At 32.6% G+C, this 14,521-nt stretch overlaps 1 protein-coding gene and 1 long non-coding RNA gene across 3 annotated transcripts in view; one reads left to right on the top strand and one right to left on the bottom strand.

Moving 5' to 3' along the window:
- On the top strand, positions 1-2,180 carry LOC149409028 (uncharacterized). Its single transcript, XM_089650221.1, has one exon. The coding sequence runs from the start codon at positions 253-255 to the stop codon at positions 1,948-1,950; it is 1,698 nt and encodes a 565-aa protein (XP_089506347.1). The 5' UTR covers positions 1-252; the 3' UTR covers positions 1,951-2,180.
- The window catches only part of LOC149409027 (uncharacterized), a 374,037-nt gene that overhangs the window by 154,188 nt on the left and 205,328 nt on the right, over positions 1-14,521 (bottom strand). The gene's annotated exons all lie outside the window — the stretch shown is intronic.

Raw genomic sequence — 14,521 nt, 5'->3', positions numbered from 1 at the left:
GATACACCATTAACGAAATCAAATAGTTTTTTAGAAGAAACTTTACCAAATGTGTCCACGCCAGAAAAAGATAAGGTGAAAAGAAAGCTAATTTTGCTAAATACAATTACAGATTCTTTAAAGACAGAGTTCAATAAAGCAGATCCCAGAGAAAAGAAAGTACTAAAAAAAGTAGCTACAAACCAAATAGTAAATAAACACAAATTAAAAACAGCTATTTCTAATGTTCTTGGGCTGAAAGGAAGAATTAGAATGACGAAATCAAGTAACCAAATTAAAAAGAAATACCAGAAAGAAATCAAAGATTTCTTTGAAAGAGAAGATGTAAGTAGATCTAGCGCGGGAAAAAACGAGTGCATAACGAGAAACAAAGAAAAAGTACAAAAGCGATATTTAATTGAACCAATATACAAGCTCTACAGAAAATACAGGACAGAAGGTGGTAAAGCATCTATACAAACTTTTTATCGGTTCCGACCGTTCTCCGTTGTGAAACCAAGACTTCAAGATAGGAATACTTGTGCTTGCATAAAGCATTGCAATTTATCTTTCAAAGCAAAATCGTTGAAGAAGCTAGGTTTGCTTCAAACATCTGACATTGATGAACTTATGAAAAATGTCACTTGCAGCAAATGTTTCAAATGCATGTACTCCGAGTGTTCTGAATGCAAAGATAAGAAACCAGATATTGATTTGACCATAAATGAAGATAGTCCCGTGCAGTGGCTTCAATGGAAAATGGGAATACATATCTATACTAAAATTGGAATAAAGAAATCTGAAGAAAAGCAGACAAAGAAGTATTCAAAACAAGTAGTGAAAGGAACTGTGATTACATTAGTTAAAGAATTTCAAGATGATGTACAAAAATTTAAAACTCATTACTTCAATGTTTTGCATCAGTACCTAGCATGGAAAAAGTGTATTGAAAACCTTGATGAAGACGAAGCTGCATTGATTTGTGATTTTTCAGAAAACTTTTCATGCAAGCAGTCGGAAGAAATTCAGGCTGTACACTTCGGAGGATCCAGGAATCAGGTCACATTGCACACTTGCGTACTTTACAGAAAAAATGTGAATCCCAAATCCATATGCTCCATATCCCCAAATAATGAACATGGTCCTGGAGCAATCTGGGCTCATTTGGATCCAATAATGAAACTATGCAAATACTTTAACATTAAAAAGATTCATATCTTTTCTGATAGTCCTGCAACTCAGTACCGCCAAAAACATAATTTCTTTTTGTTCCAAAAAAATATAAAAGATTACGGATTTAAATATGCAACTTGGAATTTCTTTGAAGCCTCTCATGGAAAAGGCCCAGCTGATGGGGTTGGTGGAGCATTGAAACGACAACTTGACAATCATATTTCACACGGCAATGATATAACCAACGCAAAAGAAGCATATGACTATTTAATGGTTAATAGCAAAGTAAAAATGTTTTATATAAATGAAAACGACATTCAAAAGATGACCAAAATGATACCTGAAAACATTGTTCCTATAAAAGGTACAATGAAGCTGCATCAAATTTCAACGGATGGCAACACGTCAATTAAATATAAATTGCTGAGCTGCTTTGATTGCAATAAAAATATCTGTTGCAATTGTTACTACACAAAAGAACACGAACTTCTATCCAACACCCTATCAGAACCAAAAGCACAATGTAGTTACATACGTCAAGCCTTGAAAAAACAATACCCACCAGCTAAAAGATTCAAAAGAACAAATAGTTCTACTACGACCGAAAGTGATATCAGTTTAATTTTACGTAGTGATTCAAATCTAATAGATATGGAATTTGAGAATGAAGGTCATTTAAAGATAACAGATGACGGAGAGAGTTTTAAAAACATAGGAGTGAAAGTTGATTTGAGATTAGATATTAAAGAGAAAACGCATTTTAGGATCAAAGACAAGGAAACGCAGGTAAAAATCTAATAATACCCCTTAGAATTCTGAAATTTCGAATAGTATCAATGGGATTATTAATAAAATACACTTCAATGATTATTTTTTTAATTTTTAGGACTCATCAAATAAGGAAAAAGGCAAGAAACGAAAACCCACAGAAAAAGAAAAAGCAACAATGTCATCTTCATCAAAACTTATATCTGCAAACCGTACTTTCTATGATACTGAAATAAAATGCCTCAAAGAAGAAGGATTAATAACTGAAGACGAAACATATTCTACACAACACGATGAAGAAAAAATAAAAAATAAAGGAAAAGGAAAAGGAAAAACAACAGTAAAACACCAACAAGTTATAGAAGAACAAAAATATCCCATTGATATAATACAAACAGATGACACAGAAAAACAAAGTAAAGAAATAAAAAGTCATATGATAGAAGGGTTAACCACTGATTTAAATTCAATGCCAATAATTTTTTTCGACGATTTAGTAACTGACGAAGTTATAATTACAGTTGATAAATATTTGTCGGATGCAATAACATTTAATGAAGCAGAATTTAATTTCAATAATTTTGATGACAACATCGGAGATGTTATAATAGGAAATAATAATGCCATAGAAAATAACACTGATATTGAAAATATGAATAATGAAAATGAAATTGAAGATTCTCACAAAATCAAAGATAAACCATGTGGAGTGACTATTCTTAAAAACGAAAAACTGGAAAATATCCATACAAAAAAGAAAGTGGTTCGTAAGGGCCTTATCTCTAAATCTCTATCACTAAATGACTATATTCATGCGCCAAAGCGGAGTGATAAACCAAAGACTGAAAAACTGACTGTGAAACCAAATGTGTCTTGGAAAGATTTCAATTATTATAAAGATGAGGAAGAAATTTATAAAACGCTAATGGATAGTGATTCAAACTAAATAATTGTATGTTATTAAATTTTTAATAGTTTAAACAGTGCCTGTTCTTTAACTTCTTAAGATTTGTTGAATATCGTGTTAGGTACTTAAATTTGGGAGCTGATAATTTGATTAAAAAAAAAATATTTGTACTCCCTTGTTTTTTTTAAGCCCCTTACAACGGGTATAACAAAATACAAGTATTTGGGTCGTGAGTTTATGTATGTTTGTAGTATGTACAATAAATAAAAAAGTAAAGGATAATTACTTACATTTAAAAAAGACGACAACAAATTAAATTTAATAAATAATAAAAAAAGTAAAATAAAATTTGCCATTGTGTAAACAAGCCTTATGTTTACTATTTAGTTACGTCTTATGACTATTTCGTAACACTATTTCGTAACTACATTTTCGTTACGTACATTTATTTTGAGAAATACTCTTATAGAGATTTTATGATTGAATTCTATTTCGACTACAATTCTCATCACACTTCTAAAGTTTAGCCCGTTTGGTCCCATAGAGCCTGATAAAAGTGCTTCCAAAGTTCGAACAATAGTCTGAAATTAGCGTCCAATAAAGTCATGATTTTTCTAAAAATGCAACTTTCTAGAGATATTCTGACTGAATTCGAATTTAACTAATATTCTCATTCTATTTCCAAAATTTCTGCCCTTTTAGTCTAATAGAGTGTGATAAAAGTGCTTACAAAGTTCGAACCCAAGTCTGAAATTAGAGTCCATAAAAGTCATGATTTTTCTGAAAATTCAATTTTATAAAGAATTTATGACTGAATTCGATTTCGACTTAGATTCTTATCACAATTCCAAAGTTTCAGCCCGTTTGGTCCCATAGAGCTTGATGAAAGTGCTTCCAGAGTTCGAACCCAAGTCAGAAATAGGCGTCCAAAATTGTCATGATTCTTCTAAAAATTCAATTTTATAGAGATTTTATGATTGAATTCTATTTCGACTACAATTCTCATCACACTTCTAAAGTTTCAGCCCGTTTGGTCCCATAGAGCCTGATAAAAGTGCTTCCAAAGTTCGAACAATAGTCTGAAATTAGCGTCCAATAAAGTCATGATTTTTCTAAAAATGCAACTTTCTAGAGATATTCTGACTGAATTCGAATTTAACTAATATTCTCATTCTATTTCCAAAATTTCTGCCCTTTTAGTCTAATAGAGTGTGATAAAAGTGCTTACAAAGTTCGAACCCAAGTCTGAAATTAGCGTCCATAAAAGTCATGATTTTTCTGAAAATTCAATTTTATAAAGACTTTATGACTGAATTCGATTTCGACTTCAATTCTCATAACAATTCCAAAGTTTCAGCCCGTTTGGTCCCATAGAGCCTGATAAAAGTGCTTCCAAAGTTCGAACAATAGTCTGAAATTAGCGTCCAATAAAGTCATGATTTTTCTAAAAGTTTTAAATTTATGGAGACTTTATGACTGATTTCGATTTCGACTACAATTCTCATCACAATTCCAAATTTTCAGCCCGTTTGGTCCCATAGAGCCTGATAAAAGTGCTTCCAAAGTTCGAACCCAAGTCTGAAATAAGCGTCCATAAAAATCATGATTTTTCTAAAAATACAAATTTATGGAGATTTTATGACTGAATTTCATTTCGAATACAATTCTCATCAAAATTACAAAATTTCAGCCCGTTTGGTCCTATAGAGCCTCGAAAAACTGCTTCCAAAGTTCGAACAATAGTCTGATATAAGCGTGCAAAAAAGTCATGATTTTTTTTAAAATGCAATTTTATAGAGATTTTCAGAATAAATTCGATTTCGACTACAATTCTTATCACAATTCCAAAATTTCAGCGCTTTTCGTCTCATAGAGCCTAGATAAACTGCTTCCAAAGTTCGAACAATAGTCTGAAATTAGCGTCCAAAAAAGTCGTGGTTTTTCTTAAAATACAATTTAATAGATATTTTCTGACTGATTTCGATTTCGACTACAATTCTTATGTGAATACCAAAATTTTAGCTCTTTGGTATCATAGAGCCTGATAGAAGTGCTTCAAAAATTCGAACCCAAGTCTGAAATAAGCGTCCATTAAAGTCATGATTTTTCTAAAAATACAAATTTATGGAAATTTTATGACCGAATTCTATTTGGACTACAAATTTGCATACACAATTACAAAATTTCAGCCCGTTTGGTCCCATAGAGCCTGATTAAAGTGCTTCCAAAGTTCGAACAATAGTCTGATATTAGCGTGCAAAAAAGTCACGATTTTTCTAAAAATTCAAATTTATGTGACTGAATTCTATTTCAACTAAAATTCTCATAAAAATTACATAATTTCAGCCCGTTTGGTCCCATTTAGCCCGTTTGGTCCCATAGACTGATATTAGCGTGCTATAAAGTCATGATTTTTCTAAAAATGCAATTTTATAGAGATATTCTGACTGAATTCGAATTCAACTACAATTCTCATTCTAATTCCAAAATTTAAGCCCTTTTAGTCTAATAGAGCGTGATAAAAGTGCTTACAAAGTTCGAACCCAAGTCTGAAATTAGCGTCCAAAAAAGCTATGATTTTTCTAAGAATTCAATTTTATAGAGATTTTATGACTGAATTCGATTTCGACTACAATCCTCATCACAATTCTAAAGTTTCAGCCCGTTTGGTCCCATAGAGCCTCGAAAAACTGCTTCGAAATTCTCATTCTAATTGAAAAAATTTCAGCCCTTTGTCTAATAGAGCCTGATAAAAGTGCCTCCAAAGTTTGAACCCAAGTCTGAAATTAGCGTCCATAAAAATTATGATTTTTCTAAAAATACAAATTTATGAAGACTTTATGACCGAATTCTATTTGGATTACAGTTCTCATCAGAATTAAAAAATTTCAGCCCGTTTGGTATAATAGAGCGTGATAAAAGTGCTTCCAAAGTTCGAACCCAATTCTGAAATAAGCGTCCAAAATTGTCATGATTCTTCTAAAAATTCAATTTTATAGAGATTTTATGATTGAATTCTATTTCGACTACAATTCTCATCACACTTCTAAAGTTTCAGCCCGTTTGGTCCCATAGAGCCTGATAAAAGTGCTTCCAAAGTTCGAACAATAGTCTGAAATTAGCGTCCAATAAAGTCATGATTTTTCTAAAAATGCAACTTTCTAGAGATATTCTGACTGAATTCGAATTTAACTAATATTCTCATTCTATTTCCAAAATTTCTGCCCTTTTAGTCTAATAGAGTGTGATAAAAGTGCTTACAAAGTTCGAACCCAAGTCTGAAATTAGAGTACATAAAAGTCATGATTTTTCTGAAAATTCAATTTTATAAAGACTTTATGACTGAATTCGATTTCGACTTCAATTCTTATCACAATTCCAAAGTTTCAGCCCGTTTGGTCCCATAGAGCTTGATGAAAGTGCTTCCAGAGTTCGAACCTAAGTCTGAAATAGGCGTCCATAAAAATCATGATTTTTCTAAAAATACAAATTTATGGAGACTTTATGACTGAATTCTATTTCGACTACAATTCTCATCACAATTACAAAATTTCAGCCCGTTTGGTCCTATAGAGCCTCGAAAAACTGCTTCCAAAGTTCGAACAATAGTCTGATATTAGCGTGCAAAAAAGTCATGATTTTTTTTAAAATGCAATTTTATAGAGATTTTCAGACTGAATTCGATTTCGTCTACAATTCTTATCACAATTCCAAAATTTCAGCGCTTTTCGTTTCATAGAGCCTAGAAAAACTGCTTCCAAATTTCGAACAAAAGTCTGAAATTAGCGTCCAAAATAGTCATGATTTTTCTAAGAATTCAATTTTATAGAGATTTTATGACTGAATTCGATTTCGACTACAATCCTCATAACAATTCTAAAGTTTCAGCCCGTTTGGTCCCATAGAGCCTGATGAAAGTGCTTCCAGAGTTCGAACCCAAGTCTGAAAATAGCGTCCATAAAAATCATGATTTTTCTAAAAATACAAATTTATGGAAACTTTATGACCGAATTCTATTTGGACTACAAATCTGAACACAATGACAAAATTTCAGCCCGTTTGGTCCCATAGAGCCTGATAAAAGTGCTTCCAAAGTTCGAACAAAAGTCTGATATTAGCGTGCAAAAAAGTCATGATTTTTCTAAAAATGCAATTTTATAGAGATTTTCAGACCGAATTTGAATTCAACTACAATTCACATTCTAATTCCAAAATTTCAGCCCTTTGTCTAATAGAGCCTGATAAAAGTGCTTCCAAAGTTTGAACCCAAGTCTGAAATTAGCGTCCATAAAAATTATGATTTTTCTAAAAATACAAATTTATGAAGACTTTATGACCGAATTCTATTTGGATTACAGTTCTCATCAGAATTAAAAAATTTCAGCCCGTTTGGTATAATAGAGCGTGATAAAAGTGCTTCCAAAGTTCGAACCCAATTCTGAAATTAGCGTCCAAAATTGTCATGATTCTTCTAAAAATTCAATTTTATAGAGATTTTATGATTGAATTCTATTTCTACTATAATTCTCATCACACTTCTAAAGTTTCAGCCCGTTTGGTCCCATAGAGCCTGATAAAAGTGCTTCCAAAGTTCGAACAATAGATTGAAATTAGCGTCCAATAAAGTCATGATTTTTCTAAAAATGCAACTATATAGAGATATTCTGACTGAATTCGAATTCAACTACAATTCTCATTCTATTACCAAAATTTCGGCCCTTTTAGTCTAATAGAGCGTGATAAAAGTGCTTACAAAGTTCGAACCCAAGTCTGAAATTAGCGTCCAAAAAAGTCATGATTTTTCTAAAAATTCAATTCTATTGAGATTTTATGACTGAATTCGATTTCGACTACAATTCTCATCACAATTCTAAAGTTTCAGCCCGTTTGGTCCCATAGAGCTTGATGAAAGTGCTTCCAGAGTTCGAACCCAAGTCTGAAATAGGCGTCCATAAAAATCATGATTTTTCTAAAAATACAAATTTATGGAGACTTTATGACTGTATTCTATTTCGACTACAATTCTCATCACAATTACAAAATTTCAGCCCGTTTGGTCCTATAGAGCCTCGAAAAACTGCTTCCAAAGTTCGAACAATAGTCTGATATTAGCGTGCAAAAAAGTCATGATTTTTTTTTAAATGCAATTTAATAGAGATTTTCAGACTGAATTCGATTTCAACTACAATTCTTACCACAATTCCAAAATTTCAGCGCTTTTCGTTTCATAGAGCCTAGAAAAACTGCTTCCAAATTTCGAACAATAGTCTGAAATTAGCGTCCAAAAAAGTCATGATTTTTCTAAAAATTCAATTTTATAGAGATTTTATGACTGAATTCGATTTCGACTACAATCCTCATCACAATTCTAAATTTTCAGCCCGTTTGGTCCCATAGAGCCTCGAAAAACTGCTTCGAAATTCTCATTCTAATTGAAAAAATTTCAGCCCTTTGTCTAATAGAGCCTGATAAAAGTGCCTCCAAAGTTTGAACCCAAGTCTGAAATAAGCGTCCATAAAAATTATGATTTTTCTAAAAATACAAATTTATGAAGACTTTATGACCGAATTCTATTTGGATTACAGTTCTCATCAGAATTAAAAAATTTCAGCCCGTTTGGTATAATAGAGCGTGATAAAAGTGCTTCCAAAGTTCGAACCCAATTCTGAAATTAGCGTCCAAAATTGTCATGATTCTTCTAAAAATTCAATTTTATAGAGATTTTATGATTGAATTCTATTTCGACTACAATTCTCATCACACTTCTAAAGTTTCAGCCCGTTTGGTCCCATAGAGCCTGATAAAAGTGCTTCCAAAGTTCGAACAATAGTCTGAAATTAGCGTCCAATAAAGTCATGATTTTTCTAAAAATGCAACTTTCTAGAGATATTCTGACTGAATTCGAATTTAACTAATATTCTCATTCTATTTCCAAAATTTCTGCCCTTTTAGTCTAATAGAGTGTGATAAAAGTGCTTACAAAGTTCGAACCCAAGTCTGAAATTAGAGTCCATAAAAGTCATGATTTTTCTGAAAATTCAATTTTATAAAGACTTTATGACTGAATTCGATTTCGACTTCAATTCTTATCACAATTCCAAAGTTTCGGCCCGTTTGGTCCCATAGAGCTTGATGAAAGTGCTTCCAGAGTTCGAACCCAAGTCTGAAATAGGCGTCCATAAAAATCATGATTTTTCTAAAAATACAAATTTATGGAGACTTAATGACTGAATTCTATTTCGACTACAACTCTCATCACAATTACAAAATTTCAGCCCGTTTGGTCCTATAGAGCCTCGAAAAACTGCTTCCAAAGTTCGAACAATAGTCTGATATTAGCGTGCAAAAAAGTCATGATTTTTTTTTAAATGCAATTTAATAGAGATTTTCAGACTGAATTCGATTTCGTCTACAATTCTTATCACAATTCCAAAATTTCAGCGCTTTTCGTTTCATAGAGCCTAGAATAACTGCTTCCAAATTTCGAACAATAGTCTGAAATTAGCGTCCAAAATAGTCATGATTTTTCTAAGAATTCAATTTTATAGAGATTTTATGACTGAATTCGATTTCGACTACAATCCTCATCACAATTCTAAAGTTTCAGCCCGTTTGGTCCCATAGAGCCTGATGAAAGTGCTTCCAGAGTTCGAACCCAAGTCTGAAAATAGCGTCCATAAAAATCATGATTTTTCTAAAAATACAAATTTATGGAAACTTTATGACCGAATTCTATTTGGACTACAAATCTGAACACAATGACAAAATTTTAGCCCGTTTGGTCCCATAGAGCCTGATAAAAGTGCTTCCAAAGTTCGAACAAAAGTCTGATATTAGCGTGCAAAAAAGTCATGATTTTTCTAAAAATGCAATTTTATAGAGATTTTCAGACCGAATTTGAATTCAACTACAATTCACATTCTAATTCCAAAATTTCAGCCCTTTGTCTAATAGAGCCTGATAAAAGTGCTTCCAAAGTTTGAACCCAAGTCTGAAATTAGCGTCCATAAAAATTATGATTTTTCTAAAAATACAAATTTATGAAGACTTTATGACCGAATTCTATTTGGATTACAGTTCTCATCAGAATTAAAAAAATTCAGCCCGTTTGTTATAATAGAGCGTGATAAAAGTGCTTCCAAAGTTCGAACCCAATTCTGAAATTAGCGTCTAAAATTGTCATGATTCTTCTAAAAATTCAATTTTATAGAGATTTTATGATTGAATTCTATTTCGACTACAATTCTCATCACACTTCTAAAGTTTCAGCCCGTTTGGTCCCATAGAGCCTGATAAAAGTGCTTCCAAAGTTCGAACAATAGTCTGAAATTAGCGTCCAATAAAGTCATGATTTTTCTAAAAATGCAACTTTCTAGAGATATTCTGACTGAATTCGAATTTAACTAATATTCTCATTCTATTTCCAAAATTTCTGCCCTTTTAGTCTAATAGAGTGTGATAAAAGTGCTTACAAAGTTCGAACCCAAGTCTGAAATTAGAGTCCATAAAAGTCATGATTTTTCTGAAAATTCAATTTTATAAAGACTTTATGACTGAATTCGATTTCGACTTCAATTCTTATCACAATTCCAAAGTTTCGGCCCGTTTGGTCCCATAGAGCTTGATGAAAGTGCTTCCAGAGTTCGAACCCAAGTCTGAAATAGGCGTCCATAAAAATCATGATTTTTCTAAAAATACAAATTTATGGAGACTTAATGACTGAATTCTATTTCGACTACAACTCTCATCACAATTACAAAATTTCAGCCCGTTTGGTCCTATAGAGCCTCGAAAAACTGCTTCCAAAGTTCGAACAATAGTCTGATATTAGCGTGCAAAAAAGTCATGATTTTTTTTTAAATGCAATTTAATAGAGATTTTCAGACTGAATTCGATTTCGTCTACAATTCTTATCACAATTCCAAAATTTCAGCGCTTTTCGTTTCATAGAGCCTAGAAAAACTGCTTCCAAATTTCGAACAATAGTCTGAAATTAGCGTCCAAAATAGTCATGATTTTTCTAAGAATTCAATTTTATAGAGATTTTATGACTGAATTCGATTTCGACTACAATCCTCATCACAATTCTAAAGTTTCAGCCCGTTTGGTCCCATAGAGCCTGATGAAAGTGCTTCCAGAGTTCGAACCCAAGTCTGAAAATAGCGTCCATAAAAATCATGATTTTTCTAAAAATACAAATTTATGGAAACTTTATGACCGAATTCTATTTGGACTACAAATCTGAACACAATGACAAAATTTTAGCCCGTTTGGTCCCATAGAGCCTGATAAAAGTGCTTCCAAAGTTCGAACCCAAGTTTGAAATTAGCGTCCATAAAAATTATGATTTTTCTAAAAATACAAATTTATGAAGACTTTATGACCGAATTTTATTTGGATTACAATTCTCATCACAATTAAAAAATTTCAGCCCGTTTGGAATGATAGAGCGTGATAAAAGTGCTTCCAAAGTTCGAACCCAATTCTGAAATTAGCGTCAAAAATAGTCATGATTTTTTCAAAAATTCAATTTTATAGAGATTTTATGACTGAATTCTATTTCGAATACGATTCTTATCACAATACTAAGGTTTCAGCCCGTTTGGTCCCATAGAGCCTCGAAAAACTGCTTCCAAAGTTCGAACAATAGTCTGAAATTAGCGTCCAAAAGAGTCGTGGTTTTTTTAAAAATGCAACTGTATAGAGATTTTCTGACTGAATTCGATATCGACTACAATTCTCATAACAATTCCAAAGTTTCAGCCCGTTTGGTCCCATAGAGCCTGATAAAAGTGCTTCCAAAGTTCGAACCCAAGTCTGAAATAAGCGTCCATAAAAATCATGATTTTTCTAAAAATACAAATTTATGGAGATTTTATGACTGAATTTCATTTCGACTACAATTCTCATCACAATTACAAAATTTCAGCCCGTTTGGTCCTATAGAGCCTCGAAAAACTGCTTCCAAAGTTCGAACAATAGTCTGATATAAGCGTGCAAAAAAGTCATGATTTTTTTTAAAATGCAATTTTATAGAGATTTTCAGAATGAATTCGATTTCGACTACAATTCTTATCACAATTCCAAAATTTCAGCGCTTTTCGTCTCATAGAGCCTAGATAAACTGCTTCCAAAGTTCGAACAATAGTCTGAAATTAGCGTCCATAAAAGTCGTGGTTTTTCTTAAAATACAATTTTATAGATATTTTCTGACTGATTTCGATTTCGACTACAATTCTTATGTGAATACCAAAATTTTAGCTCTTTGGTATCATAGAGCCTGATAGAAGTGCTTCAAAACTTCGAACCCAAGTCTGAAATAAGCGTCCATAAAAGTCATGATTTTTCTAAAAATACAAATTTATGGAAATTTTATGACCGAATTCTATTTGGACTACAAATTTGCATACACAATTACAAAATTTCAGCCCGTTTGGTCCCATAGAGCCTGATTAAAGTGCTTCCAAAGTTCGAACAATAGTCTGATATTAGCGTGCAAAAAAGTCACGATTTTTCTAAAAATTCAAATTTATGTGACTGAATTCTATTTCAACTAAAATTTTCATCAAAATTACATAATTTCAGCCCGTTTGGTCCCATTTAGCCCGTTTGGTCCCATAGACTGATATTAGCGTGCTATAAAGTCATGATTTTTCTAAAAATGCAATTTTATAGAGATATTCTGACTGAATTCGAATTCAACTACAATTCTCATTCTAATTCCAAAATTTAAGCCCTTTTAGTCTAATAGAGCGTGATAAAAGTGCTTACAAAGTTCGAACCCAAGTCTGAAATTAGCGTCCAAAAAAGCTATGATTTTTCTAAAAATTCAATTTTATAAAGACTTTATGACTGAATTCGATTTCGACTACAATTCTCATCACAATTCTAAAGTTTCAGCCCGTTTGGTCCCATAGAGCTTGATGAAAGTGCTTCCAGAGTTCGAACCCAAGTCTGAAATAGGCGTCCATAAGAATCATGATTTTTCTAAAAATACAAATTTATTGAGACTTTATGACTGAATTCTATTTCGACTACAATTCTCATCACAATTACAAAATTTCAGCCCGTTTGGTCTTATAGAGCCTCGAAAAACTGCTTCCAAAGTTCGAACAATAGTCTTATATTAGCGTGCAAAAAAGTCATGATTTTTTTTTAAATGCAATTTTATAGAGATTTTATGACTGAATTCGATTTCGACTAAAATCCTCATCACAATTCTAAAGTTTTAGCCCGTTTGGTCCCATAGAGCATCGAAAAACTGCTTCGAAATTCTCATTCTAATTCCAAAATTTCAGCCCTTTGTCTAATAGAGCCTGATTAAAGTGCTTCCAAAGTTCGAACCCAAGTCTGTTATATGCGTCCATAAAAATTATGATTTTTCTAAAAATACAAATTTATGAAGACTTTATGACCGAATTCTATTTGGATTACAATTCTCATCAGAATTAAAAAAAAGTGGGTGTGTCAAGCCTACGCAAGACAGAAGTGAAACTTCTAGTATTCCTCTCTCTCTATTTTCATTTCATCATCTCTATTTTCTCTCTTAGGTTAGTTTGAAAATTAGAGGTTAAATAATTCAACGACGAAGCATGGATTTGTTTTTTCTAATATTTTCTTATAGATGAATGACGTTCGATTAATGTATAGTTCCAAAAATTTTCAATTTATTCACAAGTATACAATATTACATAAATAACAATATTACAATTAAATATCTCGTCACTACTCATTTTTAACACTGAAATTCTGTACCAAACCGTATGAACCACAATTTATGAATGTGGGTTCTGTTGGTTTGTCGGTTTCTTACCTTTGTCGTCTGCGCCTCGAGCCGGTACAGCCGAGATGTTCCTGGTCTCGAGGAACTGTCTCACCTTACTGCAATTGCTTTCCTCGAAGGTTCTATCGGAATTATCCACATTTTTGGAGGCAGCACTACTCACTAAAACCAGCAGCAGCAAGCTGAACGCACAACACGTATATTTACACGGCATTTTAAACATATTTTTTAAAGTTTATAACAACTTCCTCGACAGTAAACAATATTTATATACTGGAATACGAATGGAACGGCAAAGCGCGCGACGCGAGCGCTCTCGACGGACGACTAAACCAGACTGAACGGCGAACGGACGGTACAGGAAAGCCCTGTCCACGTCTGTACCACAGCTAAGGCATGCGCCAAACAAAATTATACTACCGAGTAAAAAAGTACTTAAATAAAAAACATAAAAACTTTTATGCGCATGCTAATGATTTGTTGCTTTTACTGAAAACAGTGAACGGTGAACGGTGAGCGGTGGTGGGGGTACCCGCATTTTCGTGTCGATCCTGACTCGGTTTTACTCCGTCCCCGAATTACGCGCCTAAAGAAGTTTCACTTCAAAAATTTCAGCCCGTTTGGTATCATAGAGCGTGATAAAAGTGCTTCCAAAGTTCGAACACAATTCTTAAATTAGCGTCCAAAAACGTCATGATTTTTCTAAAAATTCAATTCTATTGAGATTTTATGACTGAATTCGATTTCGACTACAATTCTCATCACAATTTTAAAGTTTCAGACCGTTTGGTCCCATAGAGCTTGATGAAAGTGCTTCCAGAGTTCGAACCCAAGTCTGAAATAGGCGTCCATAAAAATCATGATTTTTCTAAAAATACACATTTATGGAGACTTTATTAGTGAATTCTATT

The sequence above is a fragment of the Hesperophylax consimilis genome, unplaced genomic scaffold (genome assembly GCF_061612785.1).
Source record: "Hesperophylax consimilis isolate HC1 unplaced genomic scaffold, BYU_Hcon_1.0 scaffold_38, whole genome shotgun sequence".
Taxonomy (NCBI): domain Eukaryota; kingdom Metazoa; phylum Arthropoda; class Insecta; order Trichoptera; family Limnephilidae; genus Hesperophylax; species Hesperophylax consimilis.
This window is presented reverse-complemented; position numbering and strand designations above follow the sequence as displayed.

Bases quoted from the DNA above. Each gene is read 5' to 3' on its own strand.
- LOC149409028 (XM_089650221.1), top strand. From the start codon at position 253: ATGACGAAATCAAGTAACCAAATTAAAAAGAAATACCAGAAAGAAATC.